This window comes from Paroedura picta, chromosome 3 (genome assembly GCF_049243985.1).
Source record: "Paroedura picta isolate Pp20150507F chromosome 3, Ppicta_v3.0, whole genome shotgun sequence".
Taxonomy (NCBI): domain Eukaryota; kingdom Metazoa; phylum Chordata; class Lepidosauria; order Squamata; family Gekkonidae; genus Paroedura; species Paroedura picta.
In genome coordinates this window covers 154,131,423-154,158,522 of record NC_135371.1, presented here as the reverse complement: position 1 = coordinate 154,158,522, position 27,100 = coordinate 154,131,423, and the positions used below count along the sequence as shown (strand labels likewise).

The following is a 27,100-nucleotide window of genomic DNA, read 5'->3' as shown; positions in this document are numbered from 1 at the left end:
GTAGAATTCTTGAGACTCTTACCACATGGGGGTTTTATATTCTACCTAGCTGTATTCTCAAATGACAGTGGCTAATTTCTAACTAGACATCGGCAGGAGTTTATTAGGAATCCCTCGCCCCTTAATAATCACTACTGCGCTGAGCTGTAGTAAGGGTAAGGCACTCTGCATATCACCACTCTTGTTCTTCTTGGTTCCTGCAGCAATTTAAATTGTATCTCTATTTTCCACTCCTTTTTTTTGATGTAGTTATCTTGCTTACCTCTCATTTGCTTTGATGCACACTTCCTCCTGGAACAATCACATTTACTCCCTTAGAAGACAAAGCCCAAAGGACTACAAACACAAGAGGATCCCAGTTTTAGCTCCAAACTGTGACCTCGATTTGTTCATACCAGTACATTTTTGAGATGACTGTATGACAAAACACAGTTCACATACCTGGGACAACTGCTGGTGAGCTCCACTTCCTGGTTTCTTACCACAACAAACTGTTCTCTTTAAAACAGTTTGCATGATTGATGCAAACACTACCAGTCTCTATGCAGTGACTGACATTTCCTCCATGGTGAGTATGACAGAAGCAACATCTAACGGGTGCAATGGTGCAAATACAATTTTTTTAAATTAACCACTGACATCCAAGTCCCAATAAAAGTTATATCAGTTCTTTCCAGAGACTGTCCCTTTTCACAGTAGTACAGCCCAATGTTATACACCTTTACTCACGTCAGTCCTAAATTAAATGAGGCTTACTCTTTAGTAAACATGTGCATCTTTAGGATTCCCAAACGTGCACTTAGGAGCAATTCTGTAAATGAAGCATTTTCCAATGGAACCCCAAAAAATCTCCTGAAATACAGTTTCAGGACCACGTCGGTCGAAGCATACAAAGGCACAGTAATTCATTAAGTTTCAGAGTTTAATAAATAAATGAAAGGTACACAGCTTTATGTAAATGTACATTTTAGAATAATTGATTGTAAGAAAATGACCATCACCAAATATACAAACAAGCTTGACTTCTCCAATTGTAATAATCACAAACAAAATACTACAAATCAAATTACAGACATTCACTTCCACTAATAAGAAGCATTCAAGGTACTACATACTTACCAATTTGCCAGGCCTGAAATGAGTTTCCTCACTTTTCTGGTGTTGTTGGTGCCTGGAAGGCTACACAAAGGTTGTATTCATATGAAACATAGTATGATCACCGTGCCCAGGACTGACAACACGCTCCTTCACTTGGTCATAGTGCATGCCTAATAGCTGCACAGTGGTAAGTTGAACAACAATCAGCTTCCCCAGATCATAGAAATAGATTCAATCCATCAATTGGTCCAAATGATTTAAGACCATCCTTTCAGTTTTCTGTGTAAAATCATTAGATCAATCCAGTCAGCAATAAGGGCATGCATAATTGTGCTGAAAGATCACTAATTTTAATACAAATATTATCTCAGTAGTGGGGTGATAAAAGACAATCCTGGAAGCACAGGTGCTGTGGAGATCCTAAAACATTTGTGCTACGTGATTCACTGAAGCGGAAACACTCAGAACTTGGGTTGAAATTTTCACAAGCCATGTGAGTGCTGTTCACACATGGGAAAAACCAACAGGTGCCCATAGAGCCTGATATCCCAATGGCATCTATACCACCACATGCAGCCCTTTCCCAAACAGCAAACTTGAGGGAACAAAAAAGAACAGCAGTACAATTCAGAATTAGTTACAATGGCTTCTCAGCAATATTCAGTCACACTAAAGGCAGGATAGAAAAGTATAGCTGCCATTTAATGGAGAAAATCTTTTTAGAAAGCAAGTTAATTGTGGGCAAGCTTATTCAAAACAAGTTGCTCGACCATTTAGCACCAGTAATAGTAAACCTATGATGGTGGGGAGTGTTTTTCGGCATGTGAAATATTATGGCATCGAGTAATTGCAACTGGATTTATAGGAGTTCAGCTACAATTTAGTGGAGCTTTCAGGTGCATTGCCATTAGTCGTGAATGGCACTCCTAGCTAAAGCTTAATAGGAACCTACATATTTAGCCTTCCAACTCAGTGATCACATTGATATTTAAAATTGTGATCAACCCAAACCTGGACAGTTAGTACTGTACAAATATCCCACTGACACAAAAAGTCATGGGTATTTTGAGACCGAAATTATATCACAACAAGACTCCTCTGTTAGGTTAACGCTAACCAAAAATGCATTTTGCTCAGAGGGGAATTTTGTCATGGTTCTAAAGTCAAAAATTCCACTGCAGTAGGATAGTCATTGAAAACTTTACTATACATGTCTTTGCTGTATTGTGGCATCAGAGATGGTACTAAAGTTTTCAGCCAATCTTAAGACATTGCAATGACGTGTAGTACCATACAGACAGCAATCAAGTAAGCAATAATTTACCTATGGGAAGGCATCCAACGGATGGGAAAGTTCATCTTTCTAATCCTAGGCCATAGCCTGGATACAGTGTCCTTTTACTTAAAGAGCTTGAAGTCTACCAACAGCTTTAGCTTGCTACTTTAAAAGAAGGTTAATAGCATTTAAGGAATGTTACATATGATGGCTAGACACTGCAGCAGAAAATTAAGAGATACAGAAACATGCAACTCTAATATGATGCAACTAGATTTTTGCACAAGCCACCAGATCAGGCAAAACAGAAGAACAACAAAAGGCATAATCTACTGAAGAAATAATCAAACCGAGAGAAGAGGCTTCCTATGAGAACTCTGTGTTCTGAAGGGCAGAGATTCAAGGGCCAAGGGTTTCAGAAGACACATCATTTCATGTCAATAATGCCCTTCACGGCCAAGATTTGCTCATCTGTTGACAAAACTGTGGTGGTGGTGGATGTTTGTAAAAAAAGACTGCTAAGGAGAAAGATCAAAATATTGCATTACTTCTCCTGTGTTAATGGCATAACCATTTACCACTGTATTTTCCTAAGTGAACCTTGCCAAATGATCTGTCATGTAATGTTTTGTTTTAACTGCAGATCTGACTGGAAAGAAATCAGATACTAACCACAACTGGCTATTTCAGTAACCATTCCCTCTCTATCATCGTTTACTGTTCAGGCTGATTATCTTTAGCTGTAAGATGTGACCCTTTTCAGATTATTAGGCTCCATCTTATGTACTAACAAGGTATTTGTAGTACAGGATTTCAAAACAAACATCAGGTACTTACAGATTAAACTAACCTGTACTGGCAGTGCTGAGGGATTTTTCTTCTCTACCAGTAAGTAGTAAATGCTGATATTCTGCTGCTAGTCAACAAAAACACAAATTACATTAAACCAAAAGGAGCTTAATTCATGATTTAGCTTCAAATTAAAAACCCAATTTCTGTACGTTATTGGAGAAAAGGTCAACTCTGCATTCTGAAAAAACTCAACTGAAATATATTTGTTACCAGTCTGAAAGTTAAGGGGTCATAGTGCAAATGTTTAAAAAGTGGCAATTTTTCAAACATACTAGTAAAAAATATAGAATTGTGTTCTCACGTTACTTCCAAGTTCACAGCTTGGCTACACAAATACAACTCCTGCTGCCTGAATTAGAATTGAAGATTGATCTAGGTAGCATTGTCTAAACTGCTGAGATTCAATAAAAGGTTCAAAGCTATATTTAGCTTTACTCTAAAATTGTAGAATGCATATTTACAGAAACAGTTCTGAAAGCAATATTTACTAGGCACATGCCAGGGGTACAAGCATGTCAGTAACTACTATTTATTTCTGATTTAAGAACGAGAATTACAGTTTGGCTAGTGGTCACAGATTATTTTTAATGTATTTTTGACACAACAGTATGAATGTGTGGTAGCTTAATCCTTCCAGACTCCAATGAACTGAGCAATGGTAAAAATGATCACTGCAAATATGTTCTGTATTTACTCAAATACAAGGTTAAGTCCAATCCCCCCATATGCTGTCAAAAACACAGCCAGCTATCTTAGATGGATATAACAATAGAAATCTTTTTTGGGGGAGGCAGGGTCATCTTACATTTGGGATTGTCTTCCTTTATAGTAAAGACAGTACATAAAGCACGTGAACAGATATATGGTAAGAATGAAATGAGACATTCCAACCTGGTCAGAACACAGTTCTTATTAGCCAATTAATGAAGCTGAAAATATATACTGAAGTTTGTTTTTCCTATTTTGCTTAATCTCCTAAATGGTCTTGTCCAAAATAATACACAAAAGATGAACATATGTAAATAGAGATAGAAAAGCAAACACAATAATTAGTTTCAAGTTTCAAATATCCAAACAATCACTCAAAAACCTAAAAGCAGCACAGAATTTTCATGCCAAGGGTAATGCAAGCCTTATTTCCCTTTCCTTTAATGCCATTAGCTTGTATATTGGATGTATCTGACACAAATCTGTAGCATCATGTTATCAAAAACCTCTTGATATAACGTAATGAAAGATAAGGTTCTGTAAATAACATTGCATAGATGCTTCACAATGTTCAGTGATATTAATTCTTTAAAACCATGTTTTATGTTTGGAAAAAGCCTCTGCAAATTCATTTAATACCACACATCTGTCAAAATAGAAGTCCATGAGAATCTCAAAGAGAGATATCTTGCATCCATTAAAACTGAAAATGGGTTAACCCAGTTACATTGTCCAAAACTAAAGTCCTTTGGGATTAGTCAAGCTGTTGGCTTAGTGAACAGCTTTGTGGCAAGCTTGAGAATGCTTATGAAATGACAGTCTTTCAACATACTTAGAACTACCCTTCTTTAAATTCCACACCAGGAACAAGCCTCTCATAAATTAAACGTCTGAAGGTAGCAACTATCAGGAAGGAGTTTGTTAGCTCAGGGAAGCTGATTTCTTCTAAACTTCTGGTATACACAAGCACCAGACAATTCAAATTTTTGTAACCTCAAAGGGAACACAAGAATTTAGAGAAAACAAGCATTTAAAGGTTAAAGTTCCAGTTTGAAGTCACAGCACCTGTGGCAAAAATCTTTGCCCTCACAGAAGTTTTGATTACTTATTAATCCCTTTACTGAACAAGCAATTTGATAATTCTATACAAAAAATGGCATTAAAAGAAAACACAGGAGGAAAACTGTGCATCCATGAGTTTCTCTTTAAACTGCTACTCCTTCAGATCCACAAACTGCTTTTTAGACATGAGGTAAGGTTGCATTTGAGACTGTCAGGATAATTACCGAGTTCAACGTTTAGGTGAATGCATACCCAATTATTAAAGTAACTGAATCTTAAATTTTAAGATGTAAGACTCAATCACCCACATAGTACTTTATTTCAGGGATAAGAAAGGTAAGTCCAAAAACCACCGGAGAGGCTACTATTGCAACCTACTCAGCAATTATACCAAAGAAAAATGCTCATATTGCTATTTTCCATGGAATATTGGCATTATGGGGTTCATTTTTAAAGTTGATACTTGTGTCAATTGTAGCCTTAGTGGACTGCTCTCACAAGCAATGTTACAAATAGGTAACATGCATAGGAAACATAAGCTACATATATATACATATGAATTTCCTTTACAAAAATGATACTTTTGAGTTGCACTGTAACTGTCGAGGCAGATAGGTACAGACAGGATGAGGTTTATCTCTGTCTGAAGTTTATCTCTGTTCTCATTACAACCATTAAATAACTGGAGGCTAGAAATAGAATATGGTTGCAGTGCAAGAAGTGCCACAAAACATTTTAGTGGATTAAAATAATACTCAATGCTTAAAGGCATTATCTCTTTTCCTGTGTTTTCAAGCGGCAGGCTTGTCTAATATCATGCATCAGCACTGAGTTACTGCTCTATTTTATTACATGGCAAACTTTAATTCTGGCATTGTAAATACCAATTCCTCTTTCATTCATCAGAAACTATAGAATAGTCCATATTTTCACAACTCTTGGTCAAAACTTCATGAACTAAAGAGGTTTTTAAAAAGAAAATGCAGAACAAATACTGATTAGTTATGTTTCATCTTGCAGTGTGGAGTCCATCTTCACCTTTAAATGCCAAAAATACAATGAATGGGGGAACTGAATACAATTTAATGGTGGAAAGCAGAGTAGTCATACCAGACATTTAAAATATTTAACAGAATTACAAGAGACTATTTTTTTTTGAAAATGCGATAAGCCTGAAGATAAGTTTATATTTATGAGAGAGAACAGTGATAGGAAGCATGCTATGCTAGAGGTAACTTTCACACATTTTAAAATTCCATCAAGGGAAACACAAGTTACTGCTGGAGTAGGCCTACCACCAAGCAAGATTTGAAGCCTTCCTCCAGCATTCCTTCAGTGAAAGAGCCACTCAAGTTGCAAGAAGGCTCCTTAGGCTGGTGTTTCCAGCTGAAGATATCCTCCACTTAGGTACATTAGAAAAGTAACCAGCAGTGAGGTTGGAAAAGCAGTTTGAGGATCAAGTTGGACAAGTGGGAAATGGTCAATGGGCACACGTTATTTTATTGGGTGGTATAATCTGTGGTATAAAAACTTCAAACTTCTAAAAACATGGTAGGGTTGAAGAAGCAGTTCAAAGAGTACTGCGAATGCAACTGAAGTTATTCCCGCCACACTAAAAAAAAGCTGTATACTTGTACAAACTTGCATAACAGCTATCTTGATGCTTTCATAGCCGCTGCTAATATGCAGTAAGAAAAGATTTCTACATAAAATTGAGAACCTAACATCCTTCATTGTTTTTGTTTACCAATGCATTTTCAATACCTTATACATGAACACAGCACAAGTTGTCTGATGAACCATACCAATCACTAAAATTCTCAAATATTCATTGACGCACATTCCTTATATTTCAGTGTACAAATATCATTGTTTACCTTTACAGAAGACAGGCTGATGAAAGTGTCATGGTTCCAACTAAACATTTATCCCATCTTCCCATTTTATCAATTCATATCTGCATTTTTCTTCACTCTGCAGGCTCTACATTAATATTTACTTATATGATTCAACAAAGTGCTATAAATTACAGTGATTCTAACTATTTCAGGTAATTTAAGTGGATGGCACTGACTTCAACTCTAAATTAACAAGGAGAAACGGATACAAAAGCATTTTCAACACTCATAGTTGAAATTTCCAGATCACTTATAGTTATGTCACCATTTCAAAGATAATCATACCATAAAATGTCAAAGGGCGAAGTGACAGAGGGACTAATAGTTGAATAGGGAATTTGACAGCTAACAGCAAACTGAAAATACCAGAGCCAGAAACAGCATCAATATTAATATAGAGCCCATTGAAAGATTATAAAAATCCTAAATTAAATTAAATGTAGGAGCCTTCACCAAACTTGCTGCAAGTTTGGGGACATAAATATCCAACAGCTGTAAAGCTGTGAAAGCCCCTAGGAATGAATAAAATAAATCCCACTTGCCTCAGACTGAACAGGGCAACACTGACTCTGCCTCAGCCTGTCCTATGGCAGGGCTATAGGAAGAAGAAAAATTTAAATTTTAGAAAAAACATGACCCAATTAAGTTAAAAATACATGCAATCAGAACTAACAAAATTTCAATGATCAAGCAGAGGTATGGTTTCAGTTGTAGCTCCACCAAAATCAGGTATTAAATTTTAAAATCAGAGCTGTGTTATGAAAAAGAATTTCCAACCTGACTATCACCTTACAGCTTGATCATTGCTATGTAACACTCGGTTCACAGTGGGTGTTTCTTCCTATAAGTGATGGAATATTCCAAACTAACTTTAGAAGTGAAAAATGTAATAAAAACTCAGCTGCTATTTAGGCACTTTACACCCCATAGATAGTAGCTAGACCAGTACAATTATTAAGACAACTGTACCAGATAAAGACATAATTTTTGCATTTAAAAATGACTGTTGGAACAACTCAGGTTCCCCGATTAAAATTTTATAATGCCTCTTAAACAATCATCATCATTTAATTTTTATCTCCCATTCACAGGTTTTTCACTAAAGTAATTTTAAAAGAAACCGTGGCTCAGTTACGAGAACCAGTTTACCAGAGGCACCTGATGTGTAAAAAACAACAACAAAAAACCTGGTGATTAACCGACCTGAAAAATGTTATTTTCTAAAGATAATGGACACAATCCAAAGAAGCTGCATGCATCTACCGACAGCACATACAGTTCACGTGTCTTGCATTCATTCATAAGTCATTTTAAACAGAAAAATGGTTCGCTTCATCAATAATGGGACCTATTGTGACACTGAAAAGTTCTAGACGTAATTGTTTTTTTCTCAACACAGTCAAGTTATTAGATATGCATAACTACATGACAGCTGACACAATAGGTTAACAGAGAGAAATCTCCAAAAAAATAATGGGCAAATTTCCAAATTAACATGACTGTATGTACGTCTGGGAACTAGCCAGCCTACAGGAGATCTAGCTATACTGCAAATAGCTCTGCTAAAAAGTTAACCATTTTTAGAAAGCCAAGCTTCTCAATATGTCTTAGAAGAATTGAAACAATATAGAGATTACAAGATCCAGGGTTCTATCAGGAGATGGGATATTTCTGTGATTTTTGTATTTTTAGTTTTCAAGTATAACATGAGAATATAAACATTATAAGCCTGAAGCGTAAAGCATTCAGAGTACCACATAATGAAATTTAAGGACAAATCGAACCTACACTTATCAGAAACCACTGATGCTCCAGTTTGTGATGCTAATGATTGCTCTTAAGAGTGGTAAATGTACACAATGAAGAACAAACAGCTTTTGTGAGCTGCAGGTGATTGAATTGTACTATCCAGGTAGGTTTTAGTTGCATCTCTCTTTGGAAGGTAATTAAAGGAACATTTATATACACTATAGAGACCCGTGATGCTTTTGGGCAAAGCCTCACAAATTTATTTTGCCTTACATTTAATATGTCTGCTCGTTATAAGCTTAGTTCAGACACAAGGCCAAGCAATGATACAGCAATATCTAAAATCAGGCCTCCGTCTCACACTTGTGTGATCTCTCTTTTCCTCACATGCTGGGTTTTTGCATTATAATGTCCAAACTGGCAAACTATCTTTTGTGCTCATCTAAGCCAAGCAGGATAGCAAACTCCAAGGCAGAAAACACAACTTATAGATGAGGATGTAATGGATAAGCCTTGAAATAATGACCACAGGATAATGAGACAGGCTGAAAGCTCCCACTAGGGTACCTCAGGTTCTTCCAGGCTTGTTCATATGACACCAAGCCATGGTTTAGCATTTTATTAAACTACTCAACTGGAGACAAGGATTTTGCCCTTGCTCTCCTACTAAGCGGCATACATGGAACCAATTTCAGCTAAAGCCTCAACAAAACTGCTGTAGATCTTTACATCCAGTCACATGGACTGAAGAGTTGACTCAGAGAAGTGTGAGCAGAGCTCTACTTGTGCAACATGTTTTTTCTGATCCCCCCCCCCTTTACCACTGCAGTTTTAGGGTACATCTCAGGCTGTAATTTCATCCTTCCTGCAGAAGGAAATGCTGTCCTGTTTTACATCTACATTTGGGAAAGATTAACTGAGATCCCAACACCAAAGCAGACACAATTCTAAAGAACCTAGTACCAATGTTATAATCAGGCGAGCTAAAACATCTAGAGGAAGTAGCTAAAGAATCCATGCATTTAGAAAAAGGAGTGCCCCCATTATTCCAAATCTTGCAGATTTTGTAGCAACTGGTTAATAAGTGTACAGGTCTATGCCAACTTGCTCAGGAATCAGCTACAGCATAAAACTAATGACTTCTGAAGTTTAAAAAATTCAGAATATATCAATGCAACATAAGGAATTATGTGTTTATTACACCACACACTACCATGGCATGCATCAGTACAAACCTTTAGGAAGTTGTCCACAGCTGGTCATGAATAAAAAGACAATGTTTTTCTTTTGTTTTATTACAATGAAGTTTTAACAGTACAGAAAGTCACATGAGCTTAGTGGGTCAATTTCAAACTCTGCAATAGGAGGAGCTCTAAATACATTAAATATTGTTACATGTTCAGTCTTATGTGTACAAGCAGCTGGTAACAGTTAAAGCCCTCACCAAACTATCGTTGGGGACATGAAGTCCAACAGCACCTGAAGTGCTGTGAAGGCATCATTTTACAAACAGCAACATAAGGTTACAGAACTTGCCTTTAAGATGGTATGTTCATGTAATTCCAGCGCCTTCACAATTTAACGAACCATATTTACTATACTTCACTTCTAAAAACCTAGATGAAACATGAAAAAGAAGCCATACAGTATAAATTGCAACATCAGGGAAAGTTCCCGCTTTATTATTCTAAATAATTTTCCCATGTAAAATAAGAATGTCCAACAGTTCCTTGTATGTGGAAAGATATTTTTCTAAAAGTCACAACGAAGTTTTAATTGATGGAAGCTTGGCTATATTAACAGCACAAGATGAGAAAAGGTTTAATCTCCAAACCTATTAGAGCGTTTGCAGTAGCATCAGTAGCGGCCACCTTGCGACATTACAGGAGGTCTCATTCCCATTGGCGGTCGAGGAGGTCCACCTTGGTAAGGAGGCACCATTGGAGGTCCTTGACCGTATGGAGGCATTGCACTAGGAAGATATCCTGGCATGCCCTGGTGATGACCTCCATACTGACCTGTAAAACAAACCATTTGGAAAAAGGTTACAAAAACCATTAAACTTTATTTCTTAGTAAACCTTATCAAGTTATTAACTACATACTTCCAATTAGTTTCCTGCTTGTTAAATTATGATTAAACCTTACACACAATTAGGTTGATCTTACCATGAGGTGGGATTGGAGGTCTCATCCCTTGTTGCTGGGGAGGAATTCCTGGCTGTGGTGGCATCATGCCTCCAATTGGGCCAACTTGTGGATTGCCCATGGAAGCTTGCCCCGGTCTAGGGAGATTGCGTTGATATTTAGGCAACTGTGCCCTTCTTTCTTCCTGTGAACGGAAACACATGAAGAGAAGTTCAACAATATGAGATCACGTGAAGAATCAGTTTAAGACAAATATGTTTTGGACAATACTGACAAGAATAATGGCTTATTACAATACAGGAATCTTAGATGAATTATTTGATTTAAGTCTAGTAATACCTTAAACACTAACAAGATTTTCAAAGTATTAAAACTTCTGAGTGTCAAAGCTTCTTTTGTCAGATACCACAGACAAACTATGTTTTGCAGTGCAATCCAATGCAGTTACCTCCAGCAAGCTCATTTAATTTAATGGGCTTAAGACAGGAGTAACTCTGTAAGATTACACAGTTAATTTTATACTGAATATAACAGGACATAACTATACTTACAACAAAGTACTACTTTCTACTTTTGAAGATTTAGAGATCAATAACATTTACTTGCTTACTTGTATCTGTTTTAAATAGAGTATCAACTAATAGAAGAAAGTTTGAAGAGAGTCTTTAATGCTTCCAGTAGCAGGCAATCAGAACTATACTGAACATAGTAAATGAAGTGGAGCAATTCTAAATCCACCCTTCATGTCAAACAATAGATTTCAAAGGAAAATGAGCACAGACTTGCTTTACAACCATTAGAGAGATAACAAATTATGCAAAGGGCGTACTTATAACTTACCAGAGAGATATCCTCATCTGGATGGATCAACTTACTGGTTGCACTGGTTGTTGTAAGGGTAGCAGGCTTACTTGTTATAGACGTAGCCGGTTTAGCTGCAGTGCTATTTGTTGTACTAGTGGTTGAAGCTGTAGACTGTGTGTAAGCAGGGAATGTAGGTTTGGGGGGTTCTGTGGTAGTTGCAGGTGTGTTATTCAAAGGTTTGAAGTCTGTACCAACTGGCCCTGGAACAGCTGCTTGAGCCTGTGGAATAAAAAATTAAAATATAAGAACAGCAATATATCAAATGTACAAAGAGCAATTAGTCTATTCACACAGTAAAATTAGCCCCAAAGTAAAAGTTCAGCCTTACCACATAACAAAGCAAACTGAAAAAAAATCAACGTAAAACCCCACACATGGAAGCTATGAAGTGTATGATGCTGATCAAAAACCACAATATAAGCAAAATAAAACTGCATAACTAGTTACTGTCCTTTGCAAACAAAAACAAACACACACAATTTCATACAATAGACTCTAAGAATATACCTCAGACTTTTCCCCAGGAATGTTATTTTTGGTAATTAGGCTAGTTCAACAATGATTAGTTAGAACTGTTTTCAGATAGTTAGCACTCAAAGCAAATTAGATCGTTTAAGAAAGTTGTCTTTAAAAGAATGCTATTGTGTGAAACTTTCTAATAGTAAGTCAAATCAGTTTAAAAGCATTCTCTACAGTTATGAGAGAATGCTTTGATAAGCAAACAGCACATATGTTTGAACTATTTACCGAATTCCCAGCCAAAGTTAGATGGGGTGGGATCTAGCACATAATGCAATTTTGGGTATTTTCCTACATTTCTCATGATGCATTAGAACAGCGTAAACTAGAAAGATAAACCATGCATCAGGTAAAACCACTGCCCGCTAAGATGCACTGACCTGCTTCATGCTTTTTAACCCTTTAAGACCACAATGTAGAATCTCTCATTTCTTTTTTGTATAAAAATACTGCACATAGCTTGTAAAAGTCCGTAACAATTTAAAATGGGATGAACAGCTAAACATGATCAGGAATCTACAATTATCTGAAGATGTTTAGGCAGAATTTTAAGGTTACATAAGGGTCCAAAGGGTTAATTAGCAAAGCAATTCTTTTTAAAAACTCCAACTTCCTGCGTACTTGTGCTGTGCTAGGAAACAGAGCTTTAGAAGGTGCTGACAGTTCTGAATTGGATGAAGTTGTACTTGAGCTTGTGACAGGTGTCCCCATCTGTAGCATAAAAGAAAGGAAACAGTAAACAGACTCTAAATAACGTGTGAAAAATAGCCAAGTGGAAGGATGTCAGACTGATATTTTTGTATCTTCCCAGCAGAAATTCAACATTGGTTCCGCAGCACATTTACAAGAATCAGACTTATTCATTTACAATACAATAAAACAGTACAGGTTCATATACCTCTCCTCAAAGACCATTCCACTCTGGCAGTAAGCATGATATGACTTTAAACCCAACCTGTATCTATGCATTTCATGGTTGTGTGCAGCTGTTTTATTTGGAGTCACCAGGATCATCAAGTAAACTATCAGTTATGTTACTCTCATATAAAACAGCAGAAACGTAGAATACACTAATGTTCAGCAGTTCAGGAGTATGAGAGATTCTCTACAAGGCATACAGGCGCTCCTGTTCACTCCTTTGTTTTGTCTTCTCTGAGAGAACAGTAAGACAGTACATTCGTTAAAGTAACTTGTCTAACAATCTCATTGTCAGAAAACTAGAGCTCCAACGCTGCAAGTATCACAATTGACATGCTAAAAACAAAAAATTCCGTACACTGAAGGATTTTTAGACTATGAGGAGAAAAGTTAAAACTTACTTGTCCTGCACTAGGAAAAAGTGGTTTGGTAACTGGAGGCTGAGGAGCTGGAGCCGCAACAACAGGAGCTGGAGGCCTGTTAAGAACACCTGGAGCAGTCACCTGTTGTGCTTGTGTCATGGGAGGTAAACCTGGGCGAGGTCCAACAGGTGGTGGCATACCTGTAACATAGTTATTCTGATGGTAGTTTTCTCAAGATTTTTAACACTTTCAGACACATTTTAATCTGCATGTCTCTTTCCTTTTCCATGCAAAATCATATTATGTTCATACAGAACAAATAAGGCACAAATCACCACAACTATTTATAAGTATGCCTGGCATTAATTCTGGATTAATGCTGAGATAAGATAGATGCCACTGGTTCTAAGCAACTCAAGCAGTCAGAATAGCAGAACCATGTTTTTGTTTTTTAACATGAATGACAATATATACATGCACGGGCACACACACAATATACTAGAATTTAGAAAGCTATGCAAACAGCAAATATACTTGGGGCTGAAGACAAATGGCTTCAAATTATTTGGCTTGCAGAGGTTTTCTGGTTCTAATGATAATTCTTTATTCTTAAAAGGAAAAAGACCCTTTCTCCTCCTGAATTATAAATACAGGAAAATTGGAATATGCTTGGCAACTTGATACCAAATTAAGTAGTGCCAACAAACACAATCCAAGTAAACAAAGGTTCTACAAGGTCATTCTAAATAATTTCTCATTGAGTTCCATTTGCTTAACGAACGATACTCCCCATACAGTTATCCTAGATGCTTTAAGTAATAAATATCTCTCATATCAGAACAATCGAGGTTATTTTAACGCTGCTATAGAAAAATCCCCTTTTCAGAGATTGTGTCCTTGTAGTCAGTTAGAAACAAGTGAACACAATGTGCAACGCTATTCAATCTATAATGCAATAAGAAACAACCTAATTCAGCTAACTTTACACCGATAGCAAAGTCTTCATTCTAAGGATAAAGTTAAGAAACTTCTTAATTTCAAAAACCATCAAGCAACCATATGCACTGCTAAATTTTGTGTGATCGCTATTAAGTTGTGTGGGTTATATTTAAGACAGAAAGTTTCTTTTTTGATTTAACTGAACAACATATTGTCTTGGCATTTAGCCAGTGCTGTTTCACTGATGAGTTTTAATCAAGATGTTTAATACTTTTTAAATATCCCTTTTGTACTCAAATATTTCTTTTTTGTACTCTTTGATATTTTAATAATGTATTTAAACCTGGGTCTGAATGACAAAATAAAATTTGACTTTGAAGTACTTTTAACAAATTTCCCTCCAAAATCATTTTTAAAATTATGGTTCTAACTGAAATGGTACAGATCTGTTTGGTGCCAAGCAGTCATAAAACAAAATGAACACTGTACTATGATAGTTATATACACATATTTGAAATTTCTACAAAGCAACCAACAACGATAGCAATCCCAGATGGTTAAAAAAAAAAGTAATCTCACCACAGTATGGATTCGTCACCCCTGACCTACCTGGTGGCATACCAGGCATAAGAGGTGGGATCCCTGGCCCTGGAGGCATCATTCCACCCATAGGCATCATCCTAGTAAAGACAAATAGCGGCATGAAAATGAAACCTGCCATGATGAATTAATGGCATATGATGTCAAGATCATTTTAGGATTTCCAATTAATTTACACTTAAAACATTTCTAAGCTACATTTCAATGCAAATAGTGTTCCTCTCCAAGGCAGCAAATATCAAGAACTACAACCATTTCAACATGAAAAACATTTTAAAATAAAAGTCTATAAAAAGTAATTTGGTAAAAACATATAAACACACAAAGCACCAAAACCCCAGTGTACAGGCTAATTACATTTAACTGGGGGTATGCCAAACAGATCTCACTGGCAGGAGACAACCACAGAGGGAGACAGCCAAATCTTCCCATGGAGGGAGTTACAAAGTTTTCCCAGTATGATTAAGGCGGCCCTTTCTTGGCTTGCCACCCATCTAGCTTCAGGTGGCAGGGGTGCCTGAAGAAAGCCTTCCAGAACTGCATGGGTAGGGAAAAGACAACCCCTTAAAAGGCATTGTGCTTTAAAAATCAGTACCAGCATCTTGAATTGGCTCCAGAAACAAACTGTGTAGCAGCTTAGGCAGACCAAATTGTAATTATATGGCCTGTATGACCCACTCCAGTCAACATTCTGGTCACAGCATTCTGTACCAAAGGTTCAAAGGCAACCCCATGTAGAGTAACTGTAGTAATCTAATATAAGTGTTACTCTAGCATGCACCACAGTGACAAGATCTCTCCCACCAACCAAAGGTGATGAAAAGGTATCCCTGGGCACCACAGTATATAAATTTAAGGAATTCCTCCTATTAATCATACAAGGCAGCCATGCCTACATTATTCCAAAGTTTTTTAGTCTTAATCAGAAATGTGGATAGAGCTAGGAGAGCCTCCTATTACTGCTCCCCATCTCCTGACACCAAGAAGTAAAGCTGGGGTGTACAGTACTGTATATTCTGGTCCACTTGTCCACATAGCCCTGAAAAATGTGGAGAGAGGTGTGAAGGGGATGGGGGTTGAAAGATGCACAGGAATGGGTGGGTGGTAGAAAACTTAATTTAGTAGTGCAGCAGGCCCTCAACAAAGATTTTATTTAATTAATTTATACCCCGCTTTTTCCTCAATGGGGACCCAAAGCAGCTTATATCAATCTCCTCCATTTTATCCTCACAATAACACTGTGCAGTGAAGTAGATTAGGCTGAGAGGATATGACTGGCCCAAGTCATCCCAGATAGCCGTCTGACATTCTCACCACTATGCTAGCTGCCCGACACTGTTGTTTTATGGAGCCTCACCCTCAAGTCTATAACCCCCAAATAATCAAATAAACAACAGCAACAGTTAAAGACACATAGAGCATATTTCAATCCAAGAATTGGAGTATCAAATGAGAAGTAATTTTTTGAACAAGCTGAAATCAATGAAAAATGCTCAATGTTAGTATTAATCTGTTCTTACCCAGGAGGCATTCCAGGCATCACGGGAGGCATTCCAGGCATCATTGGTGGAACGCCTGCCATTAATGGTGGGATCCCTGCAAGTAGGAACGCGTGTTAGAAGTGAGCTCTGTATAGAAGTGTTTTTTGTTCAGAATTTGTAGCAACATCTAGAGTTCTCTAAAGAAATATTTTGAAAGCTCATGAAGCCTTCCCCATACCTTATTAAAATTTAACATGGGGAATTTTCCCTTGCTTTAATCCCCGCAATAGCTGTATTATTAACCATTTCAATACTGTTTTCCCAGACTGACAACACACCCCAGATTGCCTTCCCAACATTTTCTTATACCCAAGCACAGTTCTGCAAGGAAGCACAACTCACTTTTAAACAGCAGGTTGTTCTTTAAACATCAAAAGGGGTAGGACAATGAAGTCTTCTATTAGAAAGAACTAGGCAAGGATAGTTTAACAATGTCTTTGCAAGTGCCTCACCAAAATGGTCCCGCAATACAAAACAAGGATTAAATCCAGTGAAAATTACCATACAGCATGGAATATTCAAAGTGATGTGTAAAATCAAGGTTTCTGAAATCCTTAACATATCTAAGCAATATCACATTTAGTATGTGGCAACCAGAAATTCTAGTGGAAATTTATATAAATTACCCTTTTGATACTAAAGTAATAGCCTACTGAACTGCCTTCCACTGTTAAAATTCTAGAGGTCTCATTCCCATTTTTTATCGCCTGCTACCTGGAGGTATTCCTGGTGCACCAGGCACAGGAGGTATCCCCGGCTGTGCCATCGGTGGTATATATCCTTGCTGTGGTTGCACTGGCTGTGCTTGAAATGAAGTCGAAGCTGTAGATTCATCATCATCATATTCATCAGAATCATCTTGTTGTTTCTTTTTCTGGCTTTCAGCTACAACAAAGATTTAACATTCAATTAATTGTAATTATTTTGGCAGTCAAGACTTGCTATTAAAATATTACAGTGTTGAGTCATTCAATCCGCAATTTGGGGACAGAAATGATGAACTCAGAACTAATGACAAACAGTGGTTTAGCATTACAGGATCAAGCGTTCAACATTTTTAAGCTTGTGTTTGGCTTAGAGATTAAGACATAGTTCAGAATCTGGTTTGCAGCTAAGGGGAGTAGCCACGAGTAACTGTGGTAAGTCATGAACTGGAAGCCTCTAAGTCCCATTGTGAGGGATGGAGGCACACCACACATTTCCAAACAATGGCTTTTCATTATAGCTACAGCTTTTAGTTTTCAAAGTTCATCTTATATTTCCTACAAGCAAATCCCCTTCCAATATTTTTTTCTATTTTCAACAGTCCTGAAAAACGCTTCCTATTTTTCTGACAATCCTTACAAAAATGTTTATCTCAAATGCTGTGTGTCCTCAATGATGTAATCATACAAGCTCCCATCAAATCCACTAACTTAGAGGAAAAACTAGGTGTATTGACTGAAATCTTAGAATCTATTACTAAAAACCAAAGTTTGCTGATTTCTGAACTTATCACTGTGCAGAGTAAACTCCATCAGAAGTGAGGAGTTCCTTGATAATCAACACTTATAAACTGGTAAAATATTTTAATATTTAATTAAATATAACTAAATGATCAAGTCATAATTCAGTCATCCCCATACAGTGATACTCTGTTCTGGCAGAAATTTTATTTTAATTACACTTCCAGTTATGAAAATTTAAGTCTCAACGGCAAACACAAACACTCGGTTACAGTTCAAAGGAAGTTGAACATCCTTGAGGTGTTGTGTTAATATCACAATAATTCAGCGTGTTTTGAACATACCCAATCAATTACATTCTCAAGTGTTTACATTTACTTAAGTTGTTCACAATTTTAAAAAGCACTGATCTAAGCATTGTACCACAGCAAAGAGTGGGGCAAAGAATTTAAAAGTGCTTCAACTTGCCTTGCGTTTTTTGTTCGAGCAATCTTCTCCTCTCATCCATGTCTTTTTCTGGAATGCCCTCCATACCATAAATTTCCAGTTCAATGTCAGTTCTTCCAGGTATAGCATTTGGAACGGCGTCAATAGTTTCTTTATGTACCTAAGTGCAAAAACAAAAACCCAAGCCAAAATAGGTAGCTAACATTAATAGCTGTCATTCTTGAACACAGACCTGAACATAGTAGCTGGACCAAGATTGCATGCTAACAAGATGCCAAAAGGGACAGCCTATTGAGACAAAAGTTTGAACACGATTTAAATAATACCTGAAAAGTAAGTAATGGGTATATTATGTAATTGAAATAACTCTTTAGCCATTTATAACTTATCTACTTTTGCTAGATCTGTATAGATGAACTATATAGTCAGTAGATCAACCTAGCAGGAACCCAACACTACTTAAGTTACAAAGTCTACTACATTTCACAAATCATATACTTTGTAGCATAGAGCAGAGCTATTCAAGAAAACACAAAGCAATCCTAAACACAGCTACAACCTTCAAAATCCACTAAAAACAATGAGGTGGTTGTGTAACTCTGTTCAGGATTGCCTCCTTAGGTACGCAAAATTAGTTGTGATTTGTTTCCATGTTCTAATTTCCTAGTCCATCTTATATCTAAATTTAGTTGTTGGTTTAATGCCTTTAAAGTTCTATAACGAAGCATGACAAAAAACACAGTTAAAGCCTCATTTCCAAAACTGAGTATAGACTTAGGATGAGGATACAAATGTGCAGCATGACCCCAAACGTGTCTGCTCAGAAGTAAGCCTAAGTTCTGCAGTATTTGTTGCTAGAAAGTATCTGGGATGGCAATTTTGTAAACCAAGTTTTAATAAGTTATTTTACAGTGTATCTTTGAGCAGTGTTACACCATTATCAAGCTCATTGAGTTCAATGGACTCTGTAAAGCATAGCTCTGCTTAGGACCGCCCTGTTGAATTTTTCCTCTGAGGACTGTTACTTCTTTCAGAAGTAATCTGGGATTTTGGCTCTCAAGTAATGACAGACTGGTGCTTTTGGGTCAGCCTACACTCCTATAATAAACAGTGTGTTTCACAGGCAGGTATTTCATCTTCATTCTACCCTAAACTAGTTCACCTTAAAAAGTTAATACTCTAGATGCGCAGCATAAAAAGCCTAAAGTTATGTAGGAACACTCAGAGATGAAGGCTCTGGACTAATTAGCTGGACCAGGGCCCATCATGGCGCACACTGGTGAGAGAGGATTCTTAGAGAACTTTTTTCCTTTGAGCATGCAACATTTCTCTTGATTGGTAACAGAAAAATAGGGAAGGGGCTGTACATGGATAAGTGATTCCTGCAATTTCCAAATATATACAAGCACTTGTTACCACATTCCTTTGTGGCTAGAATTCCACAAGGAAAGCATCCATTTTTATCACTGTTTTCTTTTAATTACAAGTGTCTGACACTTCGTAGGACAAACATAGGCCATTTTAAAAAATGGAAATGTTTCCTTACAGAAAACTGCCTGTAGAGAAAACTACCCATTTCCTAACCAGCCTATTTAGCTTCAGTAAATCAGTTGTTTCTGGAATCCAGCTGTAGTATGCGTTACTTTTAGTAATACTCTCAAACAATGAAAAGATAAGGATCAACAAATGCTGTATCACTTTACAAAAGAACAGCACATAAAGTGACGGTATTCTTAAGCACTTACCTGCATACAGTGTATCGCTAAACCAGGTCCAGTATAGAGTTTCTTATGACATATATGACATTTAAAGTGCTTTGCCTTTTGGTGTTGAATGAGAATTTTCTCATCGTCAAAATCCCTGTTACAGTACCTATTTAAGATTGTTAAGAAAAACATGAATCATAGAATCATAGAGTCGGAAGGGATCTCATGGGTCATCTAGTCCAACCCCCTGCACTATGCAGGACATTCACAACCCTCCATTGTAACCTGCCACCTCCTTAAGCCTTCACAGAATCAGCCTCTCAGATGGCTATCCAGCCTCTGTTTAAAAATTTCCAAAGATGGAGAACCCACCACCTTCCAAGGAAGCCGAAACACAACTCCTAAAATTAAGCATATGCAGATAGAGATTATAGCCACTTAAAAAAACAATCAGAAGTTTCTTTTTTGATTACTTATAATTACTATTCCTAATCCTATTCTACACATTTAAATTTCTTTGATAAGGCGGTATATACAGTATCGTTTACAAGATCATATTGGGAAAGAGTCTTGCTAAATCCCTCAGGAAAAGCTGTTCAATAGATGCAGTGACACACCCATAGAAATGACTACAACCATTCAGTGAACTGGAGTCCACAAATATTTAGTTCAGACACATTCCTTGTGCCTTTCACCTTCTCAGCTTTAAGCCTTTTGTATGTTCCAATGGATTTAGGATAGCTGGAATCTCATATTGCGCTTCGCAAAACAAGAATCTTCCCAAAGCTCCATCTGACAAAGAAAACTTTTCTCCGTTCCTCCTGCCAACAGAACAAGTTTCCTGTCATACAGAGCTCATCAGCAAGGAGATGTTTCTGTGGTGCCACATAGTAGACATTCTTGACATTTTCACCAATTTGTAAAGAACTCAAGAAAGAGAATCTTTGTGTTGTATTTCACCAGAAGGCCAGGGTATCTTGTCCTTTGACTTGTGAGGCCAGTTAAATGAACTGACATAACTCTACTCACACCATATGACATCCTAATGCAATCTATGCAGCATCATAATTGCTCCGCCACAGCACACGATCATCTGTGGGTTGTACTAGCCCCATTTTGGAACTTTCAACAGTTAAAACTGTTCTCTAATAATTAAACAGCATTGCACTTACCTGTAACTGGTGTTCGAAGATGCCTACTGTGCAGGCACAGATGTGTAAGGCCTATCTACTGGCAGGAAAGCTTTAGCCACTGTCGTATCCAAAAGGGCACAAATAAAGAAAACCTCCTGAGAAGGTTGGAGGTGTGATTTCTTGCTATTAACAAACCCAATTCCGGGCATGTTTGTATCAGGGAAACCTGTGACTCCAGGTCCTCACAGAAAGGTGCAGTAATGAGCCAGACTCCAAATATGGATAAATATAACAAACTTTAGACTTTAAGTGTATTATCGCAACAGCAACACATTTAGAAAATACCCATGGGGCAATTACTAGCTCAAACTGAAGGGTCATACACTGGTACACAAAACCAGCAGTTTAATGTTACCAGTCACAGGGCCAACTCCAAGGACAAGATTTTGAGCTTCCTCACATTCAGGGGAAAAAATTAAAAACCCTCAGATTTAGGATTGGTTCAAAGCCTCAATTTTTCTTGGATACCCGGGAAAAAAATGTGAATAGAAATCTGCGATCAGGTCCCTCTGCACTGTCCCTTTTGTATATAAGGGACAACAGTTCCCGTTCCAACTCAGGCATGGGATTATTCAAAGCTTGTGCAGGATGTTGGAGGGATGGCCACTGCCAAAACTCTAATTATCCAAACTAGCAACTGAGAAAACCCAAGTGTCTCGAGTGACCTTCTGCCATCTACCAATAAATGCAGCCAACCCGTCTTAAAGATGGCAGGTGGCTGATTTATTATGGGCCAGAGTCAGCAAGCCTGTCGCAGCACTTTAGGAAGTGGCGTATGTTATGAGCTCTAATGGACTGAATTGGATCTGAAAAGAGCCACTGTGTAAGATACTGTAACAAGTGAGGCTGCTGGTGCAAGTGCTGTGAGTATGGTGACTGTGACCGGTGAAATCTATACATCTGCTGAGGCAGAACCTGCTATGACATCAAATGGATAAAAATTGTATACTTGTTCTTCTTGATTTTGGATAGAAGATTGTCAGTTGATAAAGCAGACAGTGTTCTCTCAAATGAAAGGTCTTCCACCTTCTGCCAGATGGAAGAGCCGTGGAGCACAGTCAAGCATGCCTTCTCAGTACAAGTGCTGAAGCCATGGCCCTGGAGGACAAGTCAGTGGTGTGTCTGCCTACACTAGTCTGTTGCTTGAATAGGCACAATGCTTCCGTTTGGAGAAGTGTAGCTAGAGGCTTCTTGTCTTCAGGAAGAAGCTCTATATAAGCAGCCATCATTTCCCAAAGGAACAAATGGTATCCCTCCCATAATTGCACTGTAGTTAGCAATGCACAGGTTGAATGCAGCAGAAAAGTAGACTTTTCTACAAATGGCATCAATTTTTGACCCTATCAACTAATGAGGAATGTGACCTTTTTCACCTGCATCTTTTCAGCCATGAGGAATGAAGCTGGAGGATGGCTGAATAAGTAGGTTACACCCTGGATAAATTCTCCTCCTTTTTGGATGTGGCAGCTACAGTAGCTGGTTTTGGCCAAAGGGCCTTACAGATGAGAAAGCATTTATACCAGGCAACCCTGCATAAAGCTTGCCTAAGATCTTGTCTCAAGGGCCTTGGGTTGCTGGAGGTCACCTCTATTTCCAAGAATTTAGCCTTTCATGTCATTTGCTCTGTGTAGAGCTTCACATCTTCATCAGATAATACTGGATCAGAGTCCCCTATAGTGTCATCAGGGAAAGTGTCTGAGCCTGGACCAGGAGAGTTAGCACCCCAAACCTGCTCTTCTTCAGAATCAAAATGCCCCCGAAAAGGGGTGGGGAGAGACTGCATGAGGATACCAAACTGGAGAACCTGCAGAGTCACAGTTCTGTGAAAAGGGGCTCCACAGTTCTGGTGGTGCTTTTCATGATTGCCATTAGGTCCATTCTTGAGGTCTAGGAGAAGAAAAGTAATAAGGATAACCTTGCCAAGGAGGCAAGGCACAGAACTGTCATGGTGCTGAGGAGGACGGCTGAGACCACTGACTAGCTGCTGGGACTGCCAATGTGCCCTGGCCAGACTCCATTGCTCATTCTGAGAATGTTCACGGTGAGACATCCCTCCGTTCTTTCAGAACCAAAGACGGTTTTGGCTGGAACCAAAGAGTTAATCAATTCCCAGAGTGTCTTGAAACTGGACAGATGATGTTTGGATTTTGAATGGGTTCCAAGTGCAGCATTCAGCTGAACTGGCAGGCAATCAGACCAAATGCTTCAGTGCTGTCTCCCGGAACTGAAACGCTCAATGGCAGAATCACAAGTTGGTCAGTTCTAATTGGTGATTTTGTAGACAAAGACTGACTGTGCTCTGCCAGGGCAGATGCTTTTGCTGCTGGGCTATTAGAGTAAGCAAGCGGTATCTTCTTCCATAAGGTTGTCTAAACATGTTGCTTGATATGAGCAGGCTTTCTGGGTAAACTGGAAGCAAATCTTGCATGTGGCTGTATTATGGATCTCACCCAAGCAGAAGAGGCTTGGGTGATTCAAACGGGTTATTTTGTACCACACTGGGTACATTTTTAAAACAAAAAATTCTGCAACATTTCCCAAAGAGAAATACTCCAGAAAGCAAACTTTGAGAAAACTCACAACAGCAAGAACTGAAGAGAACATGTCCAAACAATGCAAAAGTAAAGGGCTGAGGAAAGTAGGAAGCTCTTCCCTACAAAGCACATGACCATTAGGAAAGAAGATGGCCTCTAATGAGCCCTGCTGAGGAGTGGCTCGCCATGGAGAATTAAAGAAATACCAGAGTAGCTATAAGAGAGCCTCCAGTGGCTGACCTATGCTAGTGCATCAGACTGAAGATGAACAGGTTAAATCATCATATGTATTAACTAATAGCAATTTGTTTGGCTGCTCAAGTTGCAGCTACAACACAAACATATATAAAAATATCAAGCAAACTGTTCTTTATGTGTAAAGAAACCTGTAAATTTTAATCCAGAAAGGACAAGAGCACACAGATTTATCTATTTACATTATTTAGAGTCTGTCTTTCTCAGAAGGGCTCAAAGCAGATTATACATAGTGAGACAATATCCATAGCACAAAATTTAGTTTCACTGTTAGTATGGGTGTTTGTGTAATGCTCAATCTGTTTTGGAGTTCAGAAAAAGTGGGTCAGCTTGGTGGGAGAGCCAGCTTGGTGTAGTGGTTAGAAGTGTGGACTTCTAATCTGGTGAGCCAGGTTTGATTCTGTACTCCCCCACATGCAACTAGCTGGGCGACCTTGGGCTCACCACAGCACTGATAAAGCCTCACCTACCTCACACGGTAGAACTCCTAAACTTACTCCAGAACGCCTAAAAGTGAAAGAGCAAAGTAGGAGTTGAAGAAGAGGTGATAATAACAGATCAGGTTTATTACTACAGTCAAAAACCAGCAAATACATTTGATCATTACCCTGCACCAGATAAAAAGGATAACATGAGGTAATATCAAATGCAAGATGCCATCACGTGGATAATAACACTCCATATCCCTAGGAAATATACAAAAACAGTGCAGAGAAACGGGAGGCCAATTACCCAACACCTGGAAACACACAATCTGGCACTTAAATGTAACAATGCTAACCCCTGAACTTGTATAAGAACCAAGTTTCTTGTTACAACAGGAGGAAGTGAGGGACACCAGGGGCCTATGCAGCCAATGGCTAAGACACCACCAACAAAACAACCCAACCCCAAACACACAAAGAAGCGAAAAGCCGGCCTACTGAATGTGCCAGAAGGAGTGGGATGAAGTTCTCCGGGCACGGGAGCAAACAGCATCAGCTACCATTGCCCACAGGTCATGCTGCACATCCCCAGCGGGGGTGGAGAAGCCCTGGAGACCCTTTCCCACCAAGAGGACGGCGCTGGGCGGAAGGGTCGGCGAGCAGGGGGCACGAGGGGAAGAGAAAGGTCATGATGAGGAAAGACCGAGCCCAGGAAGGCATAAAGGAACCGGGGCAGCCCCGCTGTCCCGCCCGGACAGAGCAAGTAGGCCGCAGGGCGCGCCGCCGAGCCAGGCCGCCAAGCCCACCCGCTCCGCTTCCCGAGAAGGCGCTCAGCACCCGCCACGGGGCGACCAAAGGATACCAGCACCAGGGCTTCAGCTGCTTCTTCTTCTTCCGGCCCATCGCGGCGCGGCTCCGCTACCGAAAGCGTAAACAATAAAACGACCCAAGCCGACCGACCGCCAGCGCCCGCCGCGATCCGCGCTCTCTCCCGCAGACAGACACAAAATGGCCGCCGCTCCGCCGAGCTCCCCGAGACCCAGCATGCACTGCGCGTGCGCACGGATTCTTAAAACAACGTTACGTATTGTTCCGTCACTCGGGATCAGAACGCGCGGGGGTTTTCCCAGCATGCAGCGCGGCAGGCGGCTTGGTTGCTGGCTGGCGCTGAGGGGGGCGGTTAGCGTTGTCGGGCCGAGTTCTCAAGGGGGTCGGGTGGAGTTTCGAAGCCTGGCTTCGAAATGTTGTAAACAAGGGCAGTTTTCCTTGAGCCCCCGACCTTTGGCCTGGGGTACGGTGAGCGATTTAAATGCTCGTTCACTGTGAGTTCAGCGCTCAGGAATTCAATAGGATTTAGGCTCTGTGAAAATACGGCCCGTTAGGTATTCTCGTCCAGGCCAGCCTGATCTTGGGAGCCTAAACAGGGCTGATTTTGGGATGGGAGGCCACTGAGGAAATGCAGAGGCAGGGAATGCCAAACCGCAGAGGAACGGACGCCTCTTCCCTCGATACTCCATAAATTGACTGCGATTTGACGCTTACCTCCCCCTCAAGTAGATGGCCGGGTTGGCCTGAAGTAGAACAACAAAAATATAGAGTCCAATCGCACCTTTAAGACCAACAAAGATCTTTTCAAGGCGTAAGGTTTCCAGTGCTGGCACACTTCCTCAGACTAAATGAACAACCGTAAGTGTAGAGATATTAGGCCAAATAAATTGTGGCAAATTAGGAAAGCGTGTCATAATATCCAAATTAAGCCATATGATAATTCTTTGCTAAAACAGTTAATCAGTCCGTCCCCATATATCCTTAGGATGGCAGCCTCACATCCTGAGGATCAAGGTAGCCGTGTTGGTCTGAAGCAGCACAACAAAACAAAAGCAGAGTCCAGTGGCACCTTTAAGACCGACAAAGATAAAACCTTTGTTGATCATAAAGGTGCCACTGGACTCTCGTTTTGTTATCTTGATAGGAAGCATGTTTACTTAGAAGGAAGCCCCATAGAGTAGGAGCCAACTTGGCAACAAACATGTAAAAAGTGGAGGATCCTCGAGAATCTGTGCAGATCCGACTTTTACTTTCTCCTGAAAAGGAAGTGGGCCAAAGTCGGTCGTCCTAGCTTCCACGTCTGATTTCAGCCTGGATTTGTTAAGAGTTCAGTTTTAAAAAGTGGAGGCTCCGTGAGGATCCGTATAGACCCGACTGTTACCTCCTTCCATAAATAAAAAAACCTTGCGACATTTCGAGAACGAGCACAATTACCAGTTGGCAAAAAAGTTTATAACCTACAATAAAATTGCTTTGAAACGGCCATGAGACTCCTACTTATTTTTCGACAATTACTAAGTTGTTTTAACGTGATATAAAAAGGAACCCAACGAAAAGACCGAACGGCAAACACGCCGAGCGAGGACACGCCAGGGAGAAAGCGGTCGCAGCATCTGTTCAAGGGGAAAGCATCCCAAGGCAGCGCGGCGCTTCGCTCGCCTGTCGACGAGAGGGGAACGCAGTGTGGCCGGAACCTTTATGCTGGCGCGGCGAGGCATGACGGAGCGGTGTGGC

At 39.2% G+C, this 27,100-nt stretch overlaps 1 protein-coding gene across 14 annotated transcripts; it reads right to left on the bottom strand.

The window, feature by feature from the left end:
* Window positions 1-908: 908 nt before the first annotated feature.
* On the bottom strand, window positions 909-25,592 carry ZNF207 (zinc finger protein 207). Of its 14 annotated transcripts, none has more exons than XR_013229564.1 (14): window positions 25,401-25,592; window positions 20,171-20,297; window positions 18,447-18,585; window positions 17,248-17,418; window positions 16,513-16,588; window positions 14,972-15,072; window positions 13,493-13,653; window positions 12,795-12,884; window positions 11,631-11,873; window positions 10,812-10,974; window positions 10,180-10,661; window positions 7,437-7,489; window positions 3,225-3,290; window positions 909-1,377 (listed from the first exon to the last, which is right to left on the bottom strand). XR_013229564.1 is itself a non-coding variant. In XM_077328755.1 (12 exons), exons 1-11 carry the CDS (start codon window positions 25,439-25,441, stop codon window positions 10,501-10,503), a joined length of 1,473 nt encoding a protein of 490 aa, XP_077184870.1. In that variant the 5' UTR covers window positions 25,442-25,592; the 3' UTR covers window positions 9,921-10,259; window positions 10,478-10,500. The 14 variants fall into 14 exon arrangements, 5 of the variants coding, with proteins under 5 accessions (XP_077184870.1, XP_077184868.1, XP_077184871.1 ...); XR_013229563.1 differs by having other exon boundaries at window positions 3,225-3,287; XR_013229567.1 differs by having other exon boundaries at window positions 909-3,287; window positions 10,180-10,259; window positions 10,478-10,661.
* Between the last annotated feature and the right edge of the window lie 1,508 nt (window positions 25,593-27,100).